Source organism: Sinocyclocheilus rhinocerous, unplaced genomic scaffold (genome assembly GCF_001515625.1).
Source record: "Sinocyclocheilus rhinocerous isolate Xijiao unplaced genomic scaffold, SAMN03320098_v1.1 scaffold963, whole genome shotgun sequence".
Taxonomy (NCBI): domain Eukaryota; kingdom Metazoa; phylum Chordata; class Actinopteri; order Cypriniformes; family Cyprinidae; genus Sinocyclocheilus; species Sinocyclocheilus rhinocerous.
Genome location: NW_015638949.1, coordinates 119,032 through 138,834, shown reverse-complemented (window position 1 = coordinate 138,834; position 19,803 = coordinate 119,032). Strand labels below are relative to the sequence as shown.

The window sequence follows — 19,803 nt, the reverse complement described above, 5'->3', positions numbered from 1 at the left end:
GCGACTCAAACAGACTGACACTCTTTCCCTTCCAATGAAGAGAACTGAAAATGCTGAAATGGAAGCCATCTGTATATTTTTTAAACCCGTCCCAGACCCTGAAAAAAAAATAAAAAAAATAAATGAGGTATTGGCCTGTTGGGCTTTGGTCAGATAGCACACACCTAATTTCCAATCACCTTAGAAAGGTTCACACAGGTTCATGAGTGCTTTTTGTCCCTTATCTGAGCACCGATGGGTCGGGTGGACTGACACGTCGAAGGCTTTTATCATATTTGGGTGTGCATGTGGTAGTTGTCTCTGTGCAGGCACCAGTGGGAGCCGATGGAGGCTGCTAAAAGCAGGGAAGCATCGTGTCTAAACATGCACGAAGTGATTGAGTTTCTCTCTCCTTCCTTTAAGACGGAAGTGAAAAGACAGTGAATGATGCCGCTGGATGCACTTAAGGTTTTAGTTGCAGGCGTCGCAGCGACTGGCCAGATTTTATATGACACATGAAACGGCCTGCACGGTGCTTAAGACCCCGGCGGTAAACCAATCTGAGAGAGCTAGGGCAGAGTCCATCAGTGCACAGCCGCCCGCATGTTTCACGACAAGAGGGACTTGGGAAAACCGCATCAATTAAAAGTTCATTAACGTTTGTGTGCAATGATGACATTTCATTTCTTCCACTCAAAACCTTGGATTCCAAGCAACGAAGCTTCTACAGATTAAAAATGTGTTACATTTTCTTGGATGCCCTGTAAGGTGTAGTGATGGAGTATGTGTTTGCTAATAAAAGAACACGGATGTTATTGCTACACAGAAAACCATCAAAGCGCCATGTTATTAGCACTGTCTCTCTAATGTGCTTTTGCATGTGAATAGTAATGATTTGGATGCATTTCCAGCACTAATTCCTCAGCTAACGGATGGAAGAGAGAGGGGTGGTCACCTGCTCCCTTTTTCTGACAGATCTGAGATCCTCAGTCAACAAAACGCCTTCTTCACGGCATGGGTGCTAAACTGCTGTTGACATCTTCTTTAATCTCTGACACAGAGCGAGAGGCAGGGAGCGAAGCAGTTAGTTTTCCAACATGTCTTTCTGAGTGTTTCAAGCCTACTATGGCACAAAAGAGTTGTGGTGTTGTGATGGAGTACTAGTTGTTTAAGCACTTTGAGGAAATGGGGTGATAGACTTACAATTCGGGGGAGAGAGGGAGAAAAAGAGCTAGAGAAATAGAATAAAGTGGCTCTGATTAAAAAACTAGTGAGCTGCCTACCTAGACAGCATAATTGGGTGATTATTCAATTAGGGGAACCTTTCTATCCACCAGTATGATTTCAAAGCAAAAGCAAACACTCATTCTAGTTTTAAAGAGTAGATTAGAACAGCTTTCAACCTTTTACAGTGTCTCTTCCCGTAGTGAAAAATAAATATACTAAAATGTATTTGAAATACATTTATTTCATGCTAAGTATACTACAAATACATTTACAAATGTATGTACTTAAAAATACCCTGCAATTGTACTGTACTAAACTTGTATACTTAAAGTCTGCTAAATTGGAACAACTAACTTTGTACTTAATGCACTTTAATTGTATGAAATTAGTGCTAAAGTAGTACTACTGCAAGTATACTTCAGGTACACTTTAAATATCTTGCATTTAAAGACCGATATTATTCAAAGATCATACAATCCTCATCAATAGTGACATTAAATCACATTTTAGGCTTAATATTAAGAAATGTATATTGTGCACAAGTAGTACACTCCAAATAAAGTTTCATTAGAATGTTTATATCAGTAAGTCTCGAGCAATATGTCAGTAAATATGTTAATGGACTTGAACTATACTTAGTATGAAATAAATGTATTTTAAATGTATAACATTTTTTTACTAGGGTTCAATTACATATTCTCCCATCTTCCCCTCAAGTTTCTTTTTATTATCTAAAAAATCAAGTGTTCCTAAATGAAGAATTACTACAAGCTTAGTAGAAAATCCATCCAAAATGAAGGAGAGAAACATTCTTTATAAATGTGTATTTCAATAAATACAGCAAAACATGTATAAAATTAATTCAGTATAAACGAAAACAGATTTTTCAGTCAGTATTGAGTGTAATGAATTTCTGTGCTCAAAGTACAAAGTACTTTACAAAGTACATGCTAACAATCAATAGTGAGTCAAGCCTCTTATGAACTGTTTGAGTGGCACAAATGAATGAAAGAACAAAAGAAAGAAAGAAAGAGTGCCTATTATACCCCACAGCATCAGTGACATCATGGCTATTTTAAATAACCCTTGACATGTTGAACCTGTCATGAACTCCATTCTGCTCTACACTAGTAGAAAAAGTAGCTACACATATACATGAACTCTCCCTTTACCTTCAGCTAGAGCTTGTTTTGCAGCACTAAATGTGTTTTCATTCGCATTGCTTTCATAATGACATGTTGGTTTTGATCAGCCAAATCTAAGTCAGATGTAAAGAGAGAGAGAGACAAATAAATTAGCTCACAGTGCCTGGAGGCTTCGCACCAGCGGTTCAAAAATCATGCCTGAGCACATGAAAACAAGCAAATGTGTTATAAACTAAATTAATCTCTTCCTTAAAGACAGAGCGATGCAATGCTTTCTCCAAATAAATCTTTGTGTCAGAGCTTTAAAGAGGCTTTACAGTGTTTAGCAAAGCTGTGCTGTGTTGTGCAACTGTTACATATAACTGTACTGAATTACCTGCTCTTTATGCACATTCTGCCGCACAAAATGCATTGATTCAGAATAGTTAATTAAAGAATAATTGCTCTGATGACATCTCTGAAGTTTTGTTTAGGATATCATAAATAAGTAAATGAAATGAATTATTAGAAAAATAAAATGAATATAATTTGGAGTTGCCATAATAATGAAAAAGATTTTATTTTCATTACAGTAATCTAACCATTCTAACAGTGCCATTCTCTCAGGTGTTTAACTGGAATTCCCTGATGAACAAGACTAAGCGGACAGGCCCGGTCCTTAATGAAAATGCCAAGGTACTTAGAAGCGATAAATTAATATTCACATGCAGGAAATGCCCTGTGGGTACCTGTCCATCAATTTGAATTTTATCCACCTTCAACAGGGGTAATGATGCCTCAATGATTCCAAGAAGTCAATACAATTGAATATTTAAAAATAATCTCATATGTGTCTCTTCTAGTCTTCAACAGTGTCTCAAACTGTGCTCAGATTTTGCCCAAATACCAAAGTCAGCGATCAAAAGTGAAGAACAAAATTTTCTCCTCCAGTGGCTCAATGTCTGAGCAGTCTTACCCCTCTCTCTTGAGCGAGTGGCTGATGTACAGGCCGTTGGTGGATCCATGCTGGTTGTGGTTTTTGGGGGGAACGGGGGAGGGGGATGACAGGTCCAGACCCCGGTGACCGTTATTGGTCGCGCTGTTCTCCTCCTTCACATGGCTGTTTGTCACCTCCTTCCACAGCTGCTGCAGTTCGGCTGGAATCATGCCTGCCACAAACAAATTGGATAATTAAATCAATTAACAGCTAATCTGGTTCTACTCATGGCATAATTAAATAAAAAACAAGGGCTCAGTAAACAAAAGGGGGGCATTAATTATTCCACTACAAGGGGGGCATTAATTATTCCACTACAGGCTGATACGCGGCGCCTGCCCTCTCGCTCTACGATTCTCTCTCACGCTCGCTCTTTTTCCCCTACGTGCTATGCGAAGCGTGTTTGTGTACAAAAATTCCCTGGCATTCACGCACATTTCATGCTTGAAGTAAATAATTAGCATACAGACAAGGCATGAAATCTGAATAATCACCATTATTTCTCTGACAAGGAAGTCAGCCAGCTCTTTCTCACACACACACAAAACAAGACCACAAAAACATCCCTCTCTGCGAGAGAGAGAGAGGGAGAAAGTGAAAGAACGAACAAGCCCCCAGGGTAATACTCTTGAAAGCATGTTAATGTGCAAAATGCTTAAAGTTTTGCACCGCCTCCAATTGACACAGACGACTTAAACCTCATTTAACAAGTCAAGCACACTGCAGCTCATGCGTCCTTTGAAAAAAAGAGAGAAGATAAGTGGGAAGAAAAATAGCTTGAAGACAAGATGTTGCCTCAATTCTGTGACAGACGCACACAAACACTTACATGCACACCCACATACGCCACGTGTTTCATCTAGCTGACTCTAAGACTAGCACTACCAGGATGAGAATTAGAAGAGCTAACAATGAAATTAGCCTACTTGAGCAGCCATGTTCTTAAAGAACCTCCATCATATTCAGAAGCGTTTGTATTTATTTAAATATTATGACATGATGCTATGCATGTAATACTTTGGGGTCAGTAAGATTTGTTAAAGTTTTGAAAGAAGTCTCTTATGCTCACCAGGGCTGCGTTTATTTGATCAAAAATAATATCAAATTGTGATATAGGGAAAATCTGAACTTTCAGCAGTCATTACTCCAGTAATGAAATCTTCAGAAATCATTCTAAGATGCTGATTTGGTGTTTAAGAAACATTTCTTATTATCAATGTTGAAAACAGTTGTGCTGCTTAATATTTTTTGTGGAAACTGTGATACTTTTTTTCAGGATTCTTTGATGACTTGAAAGTTCAAAAAACAGCATTTATTTGAAACAGACACTTTACTGTCACTTATGATCAATTGAATGTGTCCTTGCTGAATAAAAGTATTAATTTCTTTGACTAAAATCTTAGTGACCCCAAACATTTGAGCAGTACTGTATACTATAAAGATATATACACAAATACATGCATTTGGACAAATCTAAAAAAGATGAATGTTGCCTTCAGCAATAGCGCATAAGAATGGAGCTCTGAATGGAACGCACCCACTGTGTGACTTTACAAAGTCCTTTGTATGTTCTGTAAAATTAAACGGGAAGGGGCTGTTTTGGGCGGTGGGGGATCAATCGCTTAACATCACAATTAAATCGATTTTCGAAATGTGCGAAAGCAAATGGAGAGCAATTTTTGTCTTGGTTATCTTCATTCGTCTCCTTGTTTTCCCTCCCCCCCTCGCTCTCTCATACTCTCTCCTTCATAATAATTCTCTTTACAGATACCAGAAGTGGCCTCTTTCAAGCGCTCCGGCATAATACATTTGTGCAAGAATCGCTTAGTCTTAATTTATTCCTGTTGTGGCAAAATAACGGCGAGGTGAAGATCTCAATACGATCAGCAGAAAATATTTTTAATTTGATAAGCTACTAAAGATTTTAATTATGCCAGTAATGGAGAACAGTAAGCTAATGAGGCGGCTAAGACTCCAGAGAGAGAGAGACAAAGAGACAGAGCGAGAGAGACTAAAAACTGTGAAATGAGTCTGGTAGGACTGCCATAAATTCACACAAGATCGTTTGCATATAAAAGAGCCAGCGGAAATTATTGCAGGACGAATCAATAACCTTCCCACGTGCCACGTTGCTTCCTTGGGCTTTTTTGTGCCGTCTTGCAGTGTTTTTAACGTCCTCATGAAACTCTGACGGCGATGTCCAAAGATATCGACTCGATTGTTTTTTTGTCTTTGCTGTTGTCATTGTGAGGGAGGAAAAACTTGTCCGTGTGGATTCAAGAAGGTCACGCGCTGGTGATTGTTTTTGGGTTTGGACATAGAGGGGAACAATCATTTTCCCCCCACTTGGAGTGCAGTGACAGTGTGCGTGTATTTTTAGCCGACGTGCTTGACAGGGCGGCCCACTCTCCCTCAATTACCCACAAGTCCAGGTGACCCCGACACCACTGTTTACTGAAACAAATCCAAGCCAGAGGGAGGAGGGGGAGCTGATGAGTGGGCTAACAGAGTGGTACAAAGCTGCGTTGTTGTGTCTGACACCCCCCATAAACCTTTTTCCTCTGCAGGTCTGTATCTCGCTCTAAGTCTTGGTTTCCATCCCCCGTCTCTCTCTTTCCCACAGATGTATCTCTCAAAATTGCCTGCATATATCTTCACATGACCTCTCAACCAATCTGGCAAACGTCACAGCATTATCGTCATTTAGTAGCAGATGATGGATGTGACGTTTCACAAATAACACATGGCATTAAAACAGTTCTTTGTCCTTAAATCCGTCTTGCAAACTCCAGATCGCTTTAACAGCCCTAAAGTCATTTTTCAGCGGCGCACATCCTCTCATTAAAAGCCAAAGATACACACTTGCACTTTTAAAAAATGGATGTCATTGAGACGTTTGACTGATCGCCGGCGAAGCAACTCAATTTTTACCGCAGCAGGTAGCGGCGACACCCAGACAGGGGCCCCGAACTCTCGCTTCCACCTTTTCCTGTCCTTGTACCCCGGTACCCTGGTGACCGTGTTCGAGCAAGCGGAAAGTTGATTTAAGGTTCACAACCACATTAGTTGTGGCCCATCAGCAGCCTGATAAAAAATGCCGTCGCGCGCAGGGACCGCGGAAAGCAGCGGCCGCGTCTTCCTCGACGAGACCGCCGCCGCGCCACTGGGGGCAAACTGACACTACTATTAGTTTATTGTTCTGTGAGGCAGAGATCTTCTCTCCCTCCTGTTAAAGGGGTTATGATCACCAGGGCCTTTGATATGCAGCCCTTAGGCCTAAAATATGTTCCTCCCTAATGCTACAGAAGCTATTAAACAGTGCCGTACTGCCAGCCGATCAATCACTGCCAGCGAAGCCGGACGAGGGGCCGGAGTCCCCTGATGGGTCCACGCGCACATCGCGCTTCATGCCTGGTCACATTCACTGCTTTCATATTAGTGGCAAATTTGTCTTGTCGGTGTCCTGTGGCCCTTGACTGGACAACTTAACTAATGTGCGGCTGGGGATGAGAATGAACTCTAGAACTAGAGGGATTCATAACGTGTGTGTAGGAAGGCACAGATTTAGATGAGAGTGGGCTAATAGTGTGGAAGATGAGGGACAAACACACATGCGGCAGCCACGTCAATGCAGACGACCAGGCCTCTTCTGCCTAATTCAATTCTGTTAACAAAAAATTGAGTTCTTCACAAGTGTAATTTACTCAAGAAAATTTCAGATATTAATTCGACGCGTTAAGGAATTTTTCTTTTTCCACCAAATTTCAGCAAAATGCTCAAAAGGTAAATGACAGTGATAAAAAAAAAAAAAAAACGTAAAAAAAGTGTAAAATTTGAAATTAAATAATTATAAAACAATTAACAAGTCACTAAAAATACTTTTTTTTTTGTTACATATAAGTCTAAAAAAACAACAACTTTTTTGTCCCAACTATCATAGGATCCAGAGTGACACCTGTATTTCATTCACACAGAATGATCAGAATGACTATTTAGAGGATTCACACCATATTTAAATATGGTTGTTACTCCCAAAAGTTTGCATTGTGTACGTGGCACAAGAGAAATGGTTTAACTCTACCAAATACGCCTAATCTGTCTGCATTTCTTGAATATTCATCTGTTCTGTTTATTTTCTCACTCTATTACTCAAACTGCTAAGTCCACTGTTTTTTTTTCTTACTGGACCCAGTTTATGATTTTTATCTCCTCCAACACATTGCTACAATTCATAGCAGACTTCAGTTGACCCTCTCCAAAACATTAACGTCAAAAAGTCCAAAAAGTGATCCAACCTCGAATACAACGATCTAAAACACATTGTTTTGATTGAAGTCTCAGATGTCTGCGCCGTGCCAGAGAGCTAGCTTGCATACTTGTAAAAACAGTCTTTTAAATTTAGTAGAAAATGACTGGATGTGCCTGTACATTAAATGTAAAGCTGTGATGTAAAAAGATTTTATTCAAACATCAAAGTCAGAGGGTCTAATAAATAAGCCCATTTCAGCCCATGTCGCTGGCTGAGTAATCTTCCTTAGTAGCTTGCCCAAGCACATAATCACCACGCACACATGAGAAGGTAACATAAGTTATCACACCAATGCTAACTACTTAGTTAACTACTGAATGTTGTAGATTACATCTTGCGAATGGAAAACTGGGCTGCTGGAGCATGAAAGAATGCAGTGAAGTGTGAAAGAAAAAAAAGGTCATCAATAACTTTTAACAGTGAAGCAGAAAATGTGCAGGACACACACACACACAATGACAAGTGTTTTAATCAGGGTATGAAATTACACCCCATTCCAGCCAAATTTGGGCCCAAATTTACCAGCCACTGTGCCAGGCGACATCTCAGACTGACATTTGACAAGAAATGGCACTGCTTAAACACAAAGATGTGCATTTGAAAAAAACTAATTTGATTCTAGTGATGAATAAAGAAAACAAAAGCCTAAATTGAGTCCAAAAATAAATTAAAATGCAAGAGTGGCTAATAAAAGAAGTTTATTTTCTACTCTGTTTCCTAGCACTTAACCACCAATAAGATTCAAGGAATCCTAAAACTATTTACCCAATCAGGCATATCCACTATCTTGGACTAATATTAGACAACCAGGTTCTAAACTAGAAAATACACTGCCAAGCACGCTTATATATGCATACAATATCTCATGTGTTCTGCAGTAGAAAATCAGCACGTGTCCTATCCCATTTTTCATTACTGTCCTCTGATTGGGCCTGGCATGCTTGCAATGTTCCCTGGGTAACGACTGCTCTGAGATGTCATTCAATCACTTGTTGGAGAAAAAAAAAATCATTCTTCGCTAAGATGGCCTCCTGTCTGACACTAGCCTGTGGCTTTGGATCGTAAAGCATCGCCTCGCCCAGCCTCAGGGCAACGTGGGTATGTGGAGTGGCTCAGCTTTCCGACTATGCCCTGATCAAACAATAACAAGACTGAACAAACACAGTTTGTATTCGCGTGTTACCCAAGCACCCACTCCCCAGCCTTTATACGGCCTTATCTTGTTATGGGCTTGTTTGTCTTAGCCTGGAGAGAGTACAGTCAGCTTTCGAAAGAAACAAAAACAAAACCGGTATGAATGCAGTCTTTGTCATTCTGTTGCTGCTCCTTAAGTAAATATGACAAGGAAAATAAAGCAATACACCTCCTGGAAAAACACCTTTTTGACTCACTGACTGTTTGTGAAGTGATTAATCTTTGACTAGTTTAGTGGGTTGAAGTTAGAAAACAATGGTGCTAGTATGTTTAGGGCAGAAGGGGAGCCAACATAAGACAATAGAGTTAAAAGAGAGAAATACTGTATGCATATGTGAAGGACGTGTGGAAATGTAGGAGACATTTTCTGATTCTAAAAGAAAAAAGCAACAGAAACTATAATGTAGAAAGCACATAAAAGCCTATTCTCACCAAGCACAATATTTCCCCTAATTTTGCATGCATCTGTAAAATGTTCAAAAATCAACACTAAGTGCAAAACTTTGTTTAAAAAAAAAGATTTTTTTTTTAAAAAATTCTTTTTCATGTTTGTATTCATATGACCTTTTGATCATTAAATGCCCACCCCCTGAATTTAGCAAAAAATAAATAAATAAATAAATAAAATAAAATAAAGCATACTCCAGGTATGGGAAACATAAAAAAGCCATATCAGGCAAGCAGTGTGATAAGAAGTGATATTTTCTTGGAGGCTGATGAAAATTCATGTTGTAATCATGTGAATAATTTTGTTGAACTTTTCATGCAGTTGTTGTCAGCAATTTCTGTTGCTCTCAGTGTGAAAATCCTCTTAAGGGGAGATGGATGTGTCTGTGCTTACCCTGAGTGAGGGAGTGCAGGGGCAGAGTCTGGTTGGGCTGAATGGACAGCAGCCCTTGTCTCTGCAGGCTCAGGAGATGCTGCTGCTGGAGCTGCTGAACCTGGAGCAGCTGTTGCTGGAACGCCAACTGCTGCGCAGACACCTGCCGAGGGATACGGAGAGAGGATGAGAGGTCTACATATCATCCGCACACTCACAAACAATTATGTCAACACGTGCACAAACATACTTATTTCACTCTGGGCTGCTAAACACACACACACACACAGACACACACAAAAAGGCATGGACAGGTACATTCCCACATTTGCGTCACCTCTTAATTAACGAGGAGTCAGGGAGGCTCATGACAAATAATGAAATGTTGTTAATCATTCCTAATAAGAGCCACAGGATTTTAATTATGGCCATTCATAACTCCGCAAACAACATGTGACTGAAAAGAGCTCTGTAATATTCAGCAGCGTGTAAGTGCAGAGCCAACCAATTGTCTCCTTTGGATAAATCAGGACTGTGAAGTAACAGGGTAACCATGCAATAGGAGGAGAGCTGAGCAGTGTGTGTGTTAATTTTATATATTTTGTGATAAATCTTTTTTATTATATTGCATAAAGTCATTTCTAAGACAAATTACACTTTCATTCAAGGCTATGATTTTTTTTCTTTATAATTTGAAGTGTGCACATCAAGATATTTATGCATAAAATAAACAGGGTCAAATTTGATTTAATGTCTTGAACTGTTAAAAAATTGAACACTTTACAATAAGGTTCAGTGCACTGACGTTTTACATATTAATATTTATTTCATTTTCATAACATATTTTTAATGTTTTTAATAAATATATTTCATTTTTGGGATTCATTAATGCACGCATTAGGCATAGTAAATGTTAATGCCTTAACGCGTGAGATTCCTTAAACATGCTTTTTAACACATTTATTGAATTTGACATTATAACAGTTTCTTTATGTAATTTATCTAGTTGGAATGTTTAACAATTGATTGAACTAACTGATTTTTGAATCATGACATGCATTGCAATGTATATCATATCATTGAGGGAGTTTGTGTTAAGTGTCTTCTTTTGGAGAAAGACGGTAATATATCACTTACTCACATCTGGACAAATGGAATGGAGTTTCGAGAAAAAGGAAAGTGGAATAGGACTGGGGAAATTTTGAGAGGAAAAAGGGGGAGAGTTAGTAAAAGTGGAAGGGAAATAGGGAGAAGAGGGTGTTGAAAGACTGAAGAAGAGGGAGGAATGGGCGAAGGAACTGTTGCGTTGTCAGAACGATAAATTGGAGGAAATTATCTAACATCCCCAATCACCTCTCAGTCAAAACAAATGGACGATGTGTTGGAGATACAGGGCTATTGAACCCTTCCGTTGACCTCTTTCAATGCTAATACTGTTGTTTATGACCTCCTCGATGCATCATAACAATGGCTAAACATCTGCCATAATCACGGCACGGTTCCTCTGAAGGTTTCTGAGGGCCAGAGGTAAAATAAATGGACCCCAAGGGTCACGTGTTTGTGTGTGCGCATGTTTGTTGGTACATTAAAGCGCAAACTAGCTTTGCCAAGCTGTGTGCCGCACCCTCTTCCCAAACACAGGATGCTTTACTTTGTGTTTACTTCTCCAAACAGAAGGCGCACAAAAAAGGTCCCGCAGCACAGCCGTGAACAGGTCAACCTTTAGACCCAGAACAGATCTGAAACAGCCTGATAATGTGCTCGCTCTCTTTTTTTCCTCTCTCATTCATGGTCCACCCATCCTCATCTGCCTGTCAAAGGTCTGTTTCTTTTTCTCTCTCTTTCTCCCCGCTCTAACCCTGATCACGAGGCTTTGGACATACAAATGCTTTAATGTCAATGGTTAGCACAGTGGTAGTAAAACATATGCATGCTGTGGTGCTCCCACAGAGAGGCAGGTTCAGTTCCAGGTCATGTCCTGATCACATTATCCTTGTCTTCTCTTTCATTATCAGGACAATTAAAAGCAAAAAGTCCATGAAAATTGACAGAAAACACCATGCTGACTTTTCTGTAAAATACTGTTTTCAAATAAAATAATGTAAGAGATATCATCTACCTTTAACTTTAAAAGGCTCAAAACCACATGACACAAAATTTAAAACTATTTCAATTGATTTCATTTGGGATTTGATTGGACTGTATTAGAGTATTAGTTTGTGATACAAATTGCATGTTAATAAATTGAACCGCATTATAAAGTGTATTTATATTCATCTGTATGTCCCCATGAAGGAAAGCCTGGGCCACTCTAGATCTTTCTTGGCACACAAGTGTTAACCTAAGTGTTAACGCCGGCCCGGCTTGCGAACGGGAGGTTAACTCGGAGTGGCACGCGAGAGAGGCAAGAACAGAGAGGTTGACAACATGATCCAGACTGACGCTGGCAGGCCCTTTTATTGTCTCTTCTCCAATCCAAAGTTAAAAATCTTTGAAAACCTAAGAAATGTTGTTGTCTTTTAAATAAAAGAGACACAAAGCAGCAGCGGGGGGTTATTGTCTGACCCCCATGGGGGGAGTCGCTGCAACAATTCGTATTCCATCTTTTGATGACTGCACGAGAGAAAGCCGAAGGAGGGGGAGAAAGGGAGCGTGCGCGCGAGAGAGAAAAACACGCGCAGACGGAGGAGAGCCTCTTGAGGGCTGCATCAAATTCCTGTGATCATACATAATACTCTTTAAAATGGTGTTTTTCTTCCTGTTCGTCACGTTCCATTCAGCTGATCAATTGTTTCTTCTTTTGACGGTGCCACCCTCCCTCTTTCAACCCCCCTCCCATTTTAAAGTCCCCTTCCCCTCGACTGTCCTTCTAACATGAGAGAGAGGGAAAGAGAGAGATAGAAAGAGAGTAAGAGTGACAGCTTCTGTCAGAGGCAAGAGAAACAGTCCTGTCTCATTGATTTATGGAGGCAACGCACCACAACTTGTCCACAACTGAAGCCCCCAGTTCATTAATTAGCGAGCTGGGGGACTTTGAAGTAAGCATGTGAGAACATGTGTATGCGTATGTGTGTGTGTTTTATAAAGTTCGCCTTCATTTATACGCTCTCTCTCCTGTTACAGAATGAAGCTCTCGGTGGGGAAGTTAAAAAGTGAAACTCTGATTGTCTTTGAACTGCTTTTGACCGCGCAATAATCACTTCTTTTGTCCAGAGCATTGCCATATCCTGCTGTCATTAGAGCAGCCAGAAACACAGCTGGTGATACAGCCTTAAAATGAAAAAAGACAGAGAAAGACAAAGAGGTAGAACACTTCAGATATACTACAACTGTGCCGTATTTCTGTCAATAGGGAAACCTCATGTACCATTCAATCTGGTCATATCGTACACATAAATATAAATACACAGAGCGCTCATAAAAGGATCTATACGGATTCTGCGCACCTATTTCTTGTTGAATCACAAATATTTGTTTATTAAATATTTTGGCAAATAAGACTGTACTTTTAGATTGATTTAATACATTTTACTGTGACAAAACTACACAGATTTCCCCACCAAATACATACTCAATTGATGCTTAAAGGGGTCATAGGATGCTATATGCACTTTTACAAGTTGTTTGAACTGAAATGTTTGTTGGCAGTGTGTGTACACAACCACCCTAAAATGATAAAAATAAATGCGTCTGTTCGCGCGAATCATTCATGATCCAGCCTCAACTACAGAAGAAGTGAGTATAATGTTTTGTAATGAATCTTTGCAAATCATCTTTCCTAATAATGAGCTGTTGAATGCGGCTAAAGTAAACAGTCCCTCAGAGAGCGGCTCGGCTCGGAAGAGAGGGGCGGGGTCAGCAGAGCTCATTAACATTTAAAGAAAAATGCTACAAAAACGGCTTGATCTGAAAAGAGCTGTTTTTGACAGGGTAAAACATTTGTTTTTTACACTACCATTGGGACATTTTAACCAAACTATGTTACAGACTTTTCATTAAGAATCTAAAAAATCATATCAACTTGTGGAAAATGGGCATCCTATGACCCCTTTAACATGGAATGTGACAATCAGTTGAAACATATACTACTCTTCACAAAAGTTTTGTTCAGGGAGATTTTTTTTAAAGCAATCAATACTTTTATACAGCAAGTGTGCATTAAACTGATACAGTTACAGTAAAGACTTTTTCCATTTCAAAAAATCTGTTCTTTTGAACTCCTTCAAATTTTTTTTGAATGATTTCTGAAGGATCATGTGATACTAAAGACTTGAATAATGACTGCTGAAAATTCAGCTTTGCCATCACAGGAATAAAATACATTTTAAAATTGTAATAATATTTCATAATATCACTGCTTTTACTGTAATTTTGACTTTTTGATCAAATAAATGCTGCCTTGGCGACCGTAAGTACGGAAGAGGATTAGGGACAAACAATAATAAAAAAATAAAACCATCTTGAGATTAAAGTCATTATAATGCGAAATTGAACTTGTTAAATTTTGAGAAAAAATGTCGAAATAAAATGTTGAGAATAAACTCATTAAATTTCGAGAATAACGTCGTTGTTTTTCGAGAAAAAACTCTCTAAATTTTGAGAAAAAAGTCGAAATAAAATACTGAGAATAAACACATTCGTGTCATGTTCATTTTATCTCATTGGACAGTGTTGATCAGCGTTCGCAGTGGCGCAGGTCGTAGAGAGCAATGCTCGTGGATGAAGCCTATGCTGTTGACCAGAGTTCGAATCCGCCTTTTGTGAACTCTTCTTTCTTTTTTCATCACATATCACATCGGAAAAGTGGAAATCAATTGCCTAACGAGTGTTTAATAATGATGTATTAACTGGGTAGGTTTAGGGGTTAGTAGGCTATAAGGAAGGCTTTTTAACAGTAAGGCAGCGTCTATTTAATAATTTAAATAAATAAAATCATTTACACTCAATGTTATTATTGCATCCTGTTAATGTACAACAATACTGAGGTGCAAATAGTATCTGTCTCTATTTATAAGTATAAATAGCATCTAATTACTATTTACACTTATTGCAAATGCTACTGTTTTATTATTGCATCCTGTTAATGTACAACAATACTGAGGTGCAAATAGTATCTGTCTCTATTTATAAGTATAAATAGCATCTAATTACTATTTACACTTATTGCAAAGATCTGCTACTGTTACATAGCGTAAATAGAATCACTATTTTCACTTAGTGTAAATAGCACATCACTAAAAATGCTGCTGTTGTCACTTAGAGTAAATAGAATATATCACTATTTTCACTTAATGTAAATAGCATCCGATGTGATATGTGATGAAAAAAGGAAGAAGAGCGAGTTTGGCAAAAGGCAGAAACAAACTCTGGTCGACCACATACGCGAGCATTACTCTCTACGACCTGCGCCACTGCAAAGTTGAGTAACACTGTCCAACGAGATAAAATGAACATGACACGAATGTGTTAATTCTCAGCATTTTATTTAGACTTTATTGTCATAATTTAATGAGTTTATTCTCAACATTTAATTAAGTTATTTTTTTTCTCGAAACACAACAACTTTTTTCTCATAATTTAATGAGTTTATTCTCAACATTTAATTTCGGCTTTTTTTCTCTGAATTTAACTAGTTTTTTCTCAACATTTAATTTCTGCTTTTTTTCTCTGAATTTAACGAGTTTTTTCTCAAAACAACAACTTTTTTCTCGCAATTTAATGAGTTTATTCTCAACATTTTATTTTGACATTTTTCTTGAAATTTAACGAGTTTAGTCTCGCATTATAATGACTTTAATCTCGAGATTTTTTTTTTTTTTTTTGCTTGGCCCTAATCCTCTTCCACATGACTTCCTTCCAAAAGAAGGAAAAATTTATTTTGGAAAAAGTAGATTATACTGGATGGGGCAACATCACAGAAATACATTTTATCTCACAACTGTTTAGAACAGAAAATCTAATTAAACAGAAAAAGATTATTGCTGGTGTAGAAATAGAAGAGCGGGAAAGGGTTCTTCCCATTGTTAAAACTCAAAATAAGATGACACAGAGGTGCTGGAATGGTTTAGCTTTTGTACTTCTGTTGGTGGGAAACAGCTGCTGGATGCACTGGGGGCAGGTAATGAACACCAGGGCTGAGCGTATGTGTAAAGTAATACAGTCAGCATACCTCTTTACTCTGCTGTTTGCTGCCATGCTGCTGCTGGATGAGCTGAAGGTGGAGTTGTTCTTGCTGTTTCTTGTAGAACTCCTGGAGTTGCTGCTGCAAAATCACACAGAGTCATAAACTAAAGACACCTCTTCAGTACTTCTGTTATGTTTTATTATTTCCCCCCACTCTGATCCTTAGAATTAAGACATTTTACTACAGTACATTACCTCATTTCTTCTATATTAAATATGTGGCATAATAATACTTATACATTTATTTCTAAACCGGTTTGAATACGAACAGAAGTTTTGCACTGTGAACATCTGCAAGTTTGTCTATAGATCCCTCACTCTCATTTCAAAACCAAAAAATTCCTGAGAATCAGGAACAACCTACAGTCAGAGTTCATAATCAGAATGTGTGGAATTCTTTGAGTCATGTGTCACAGATTTACCATAGAATTGTACAAGTTGTTTCATTAGAATATTTTTAATTCTTGTAATACAAGAAAAAAATGTCGGCCTATTTGTTGGTCATATAGATTGAGCAACAGTTAAAACAGATGAAAGAGAGGGATGTACTGTATGCTCAATGCAATGAAAAATAAATGAACTGTTTGTAGGGCATGCTTTTGGCAATTAAATACTTGTAATGATAAATAATAGTTCTAGCTCTAAAATCTGATTTCCAGCTGAAATATGCACGTCATGTTAAAACTAACTAGACAAGACGAACAGACTATATTTACATGTTGTATTATTTTATTATTGTGATAATAATAATAACAGTACAAAACTGTGTTGAAATATACCCGACATGTTGCTACGAGACTAACAGACTATATTACCTGCTGTATTAATTTTCATTGTATTATTATGATGATGATATTAATAATAATAATAACAATAATTATAAAAATTATATTATGATAATTATCTAAATGATCTAATAAAAAATTAATGTTATTAATACCAGGAACATTTTTCATAGTATTACTGTTGTTGCTAATTTATAAGATTATAAATTACATTATGACTATAACATATTACATCGTAATCTATTCCAAATTATTTATTCAGACTATTAATTAATTAATTAAATTTTTTACTAATTTATTTATTGAACTCCACTTCACATTGTGCCCATTGTGACACACAGACCCTCAATGGCTTGTTTGTTTGTTTGCCAAAGCCTGAGTAATATTCGAACAGAAGAAATGTATATGCTCTGAAACAGAACAAGAGTGCGTACCTGCTGTAACATCAGTGCTTGTTGTTGCTGCAGTAACAGCTGGAGCTGCTGTGGGCTCAGAACTTGGTGTTGGAGGAGTTGCTGCATCTGCTGAGGAGTTATGACCTGTGGTGTCATCATAGCAACAGAAACTGGGACCTACACAAACACAGGAAGAGGACAGACCTATGAATACAATGACAATTGGATAATCACACAATACTCACAATACATACACTAAAGATAACATATCATATGTCCTGTCAGTAACCTGTCACCAGATGAATGTGCTATGAGATCAAGATCTGTTTCTCTAAAACCACCTGAGGAGCTTTCAGAACCAGTGATACGAGAAGCCAAAGCTGTGTTGACTGATGGGAGACTGAAAGATACAAAGAGAAACACCAACACCACACACACACACACAAACAAACACAAACACACTCGAACAACCACAGAACGTCCCTTTCATCAAACGTCCCACTCCACTGACAAGGCCACTGGCCATTATTCTGGAGTGCTGTCCATGTTTTGCATGTGACTGTGTGAATACGTTTTGTATTTTCATTTTTTTCATGATTGCCCCCCCTTTCATCAGTGTGAAGCGTCTTGTCCCTGCGATACTTCACTAAAATGGGTCACAACTCTCTCGGTGTACCATAACGTTGTGTACATAAACTTAAAATCGCTGAATATCAATTAACACGAATAAATGCAGGATGTGCTGTCGACTGTGTTCTTTGTTAGTTCGTCAAAAACAATTCATGAGTATGGAAAAAAACAGTCCCTCTCTAAAAAAATACATCAAAACACACATTAAAGGGCATTCAAACAAGCTCAAGCAGAATAAAATGAATGAACATATTATGGCCGGAAAGCAAAATGAGGTGTGAGGACATTGAGAGGGTCCTCGTGCTGTTGACAGGGGTCTTTAATTAGAGGAGAGGCTGCATGAATACAGTATATGCGTGTGTCTCAGTGTCAGATACTCCACGTCATTAAAATCTCCTTTGTGACACTGGGTGACAAACCACGTCTGTGCTGAACTTGATAGCGGCGGGCATTTGCAACTGTTAACATATCCCCAGCGTGTTTTAGCGAGATCGCAGATGTACGTCTCAAATCTTCTCCTGATTGGCCAGACATTAGGGCGACAGTCTCCCTTCACCAAGGTTACCCCAATTGCATCTGATTCAGAACCGCTGACACGCATTTGAATTACTCCAGTCTTGATGAATGTAATTGAGTCTGTTCTCTCTGTAAGGACCGGGGTTAACCTCCACATTGTCTCCGCCTATTTCAGCCCACACTAAATATAACAATAAAAAACAGAAAACCTTTAAAGAACTTCCTAAATACACACAATGTTACAAAGAAAGGGTTGAATGTGTTAAAAACTCATCACCAAAATGGATATGTGTTGCTTGGATCAAAGTAAAACACACGCACGCACGCACCCCAACACACGGGTGTTACGTCTTAATATGCAACCCATTTTTCACATGACTTAGCGCACCATTTGCATAGGCTGCACCCCTTGATTTCTTCATTTCACAGTCATTATGCACTCATGTCCTTGTTTCTCAGCGCCACTAATTTTGATGAACTATTCTGAAGGTCAGAGAGGCAGACGGGTGGGTGGTGAGACAATACAAGCTAAAACGCACAGACACCAGGCACGGGCACATTTATACTTGGCAAAGAAATTCAAATTTATACTTTGCAGTGTTACTTTATCATAGAGCTACTATTATAGTTTTTATGAATATTATAAAATAGTTTTTATTTTCTGTTTTCATTTTAAATTTAGTTCAAGATTTAGTAATTTTGTTGTGTTATTTATTGTGTTGTTGTTGTTATTATTATTATTATTATTATTTAATATGTCTACATAGTTTTTGAAATTTAAAGTTTGGAAGAGTAACTGATCTTTTTACTCAAGTTAATTTAATTTGACTTGATTAGATTTAAATTTACAACGTAACATTTAAACAAACAATTTGTTTTTGTAAAATTTTCTGAAATGTTTGAGAGATCTTTGGTTTTGAGTAAACTTTACTTTTGAATTTGGTTTTGAACTTTTTTCTTAATTATAATGTATAAATAAAGACAAATTTACAACTTAAACATTTCAAATTGCATTAAACTTTGTATTTATGAGTTTATTTATTTTTTTTTGTCAAATTCAGAAACTAACTATAACGCTTTTAAAAAAAAACTTTATTTGGTAGTTGGAACTGTTATAAAATCTATTTTAAAAAGTTGCTTGGTTTTAAGAATGGTTCCAACCTTTACAAATTATATTTTAAAACACAAATTAGTAAAAATGTTTTGTATGTTAGTAAAAAAAAGTTTATTTTTTTTTGTATGGTAATTTCAGTTAAAGGGTTAGTTCACCCAAAAATGAAAATTAGGCTGTGTTTTACTCACCCCAGAGGCATGCTAGGTGTATATGACTTTCTTCTTTCAGACGAATCCAGTTGGAGTTATATTAAAAACTGTCCTGGCTATTCCAAGCTCTATCATTGCAGTCAGCGGGTGTTGCAGTGCTTCAGTCCCAAAGAAGTGAAATAAAAAGCGCCCATCCATAAAAAAAGTGTCTCACACGGCTCCGGGGGTGAACAAAGGCCTACTGTAGCAAATCGATGCGTTTTTGTAAGAAAAATTTCCATATTCAAAACGTAATAATCACTTGAATCTAGCTTGCGCTCACTGTTGTAAACAGAAGCAGTTCCGGGCGGATGACGTATGAGGTCAGCTTTGCGCATGCGC

General features: G+C 38.0%; 1 protein-coding gene across 5 annotated transcripts in view; it reads right to left on the bottom strand.

Moving 5' to 3' along the window:
* The window catches only part of LOC107750235 (forkhead box protein P1-B), a 157,402-nt gene that overhangs the window by 23,045 nt on the left and 114,554 nt on the right, over positions 1 to 19,803 (bottom strand). For 4 of the 5 annotated variants that reach the window (XM_016565528.1, XM_016565530.1, XM_016565534.1 and 1 more), the window contains 4 exons: positions 17,053 to 17,190; positions 15,820 to 15,912; positions 9,672 to 9,813; positions 3,307 to 3,499 (listed from right to left, as the gene is read on the bottom strand). In XM_016565528.1, the coding sequence (XP_016421014.1) occupies positions 3,307 to 3,499; positions 9,672 to 9,813; positions 15,820 to 15,912; positions 17,053 to 17,190 (566 nt within the window). The remainder of the gene's footprint in view (positions 1 to 3,306; positions 3,500 to 9,671; positions 9,814 to 15,819; positions 15,913 to 17,052; positions 17,191 to 19,803) is intronic. The other variant, XM_016565531.1, reaches the window with a different exon arrangement.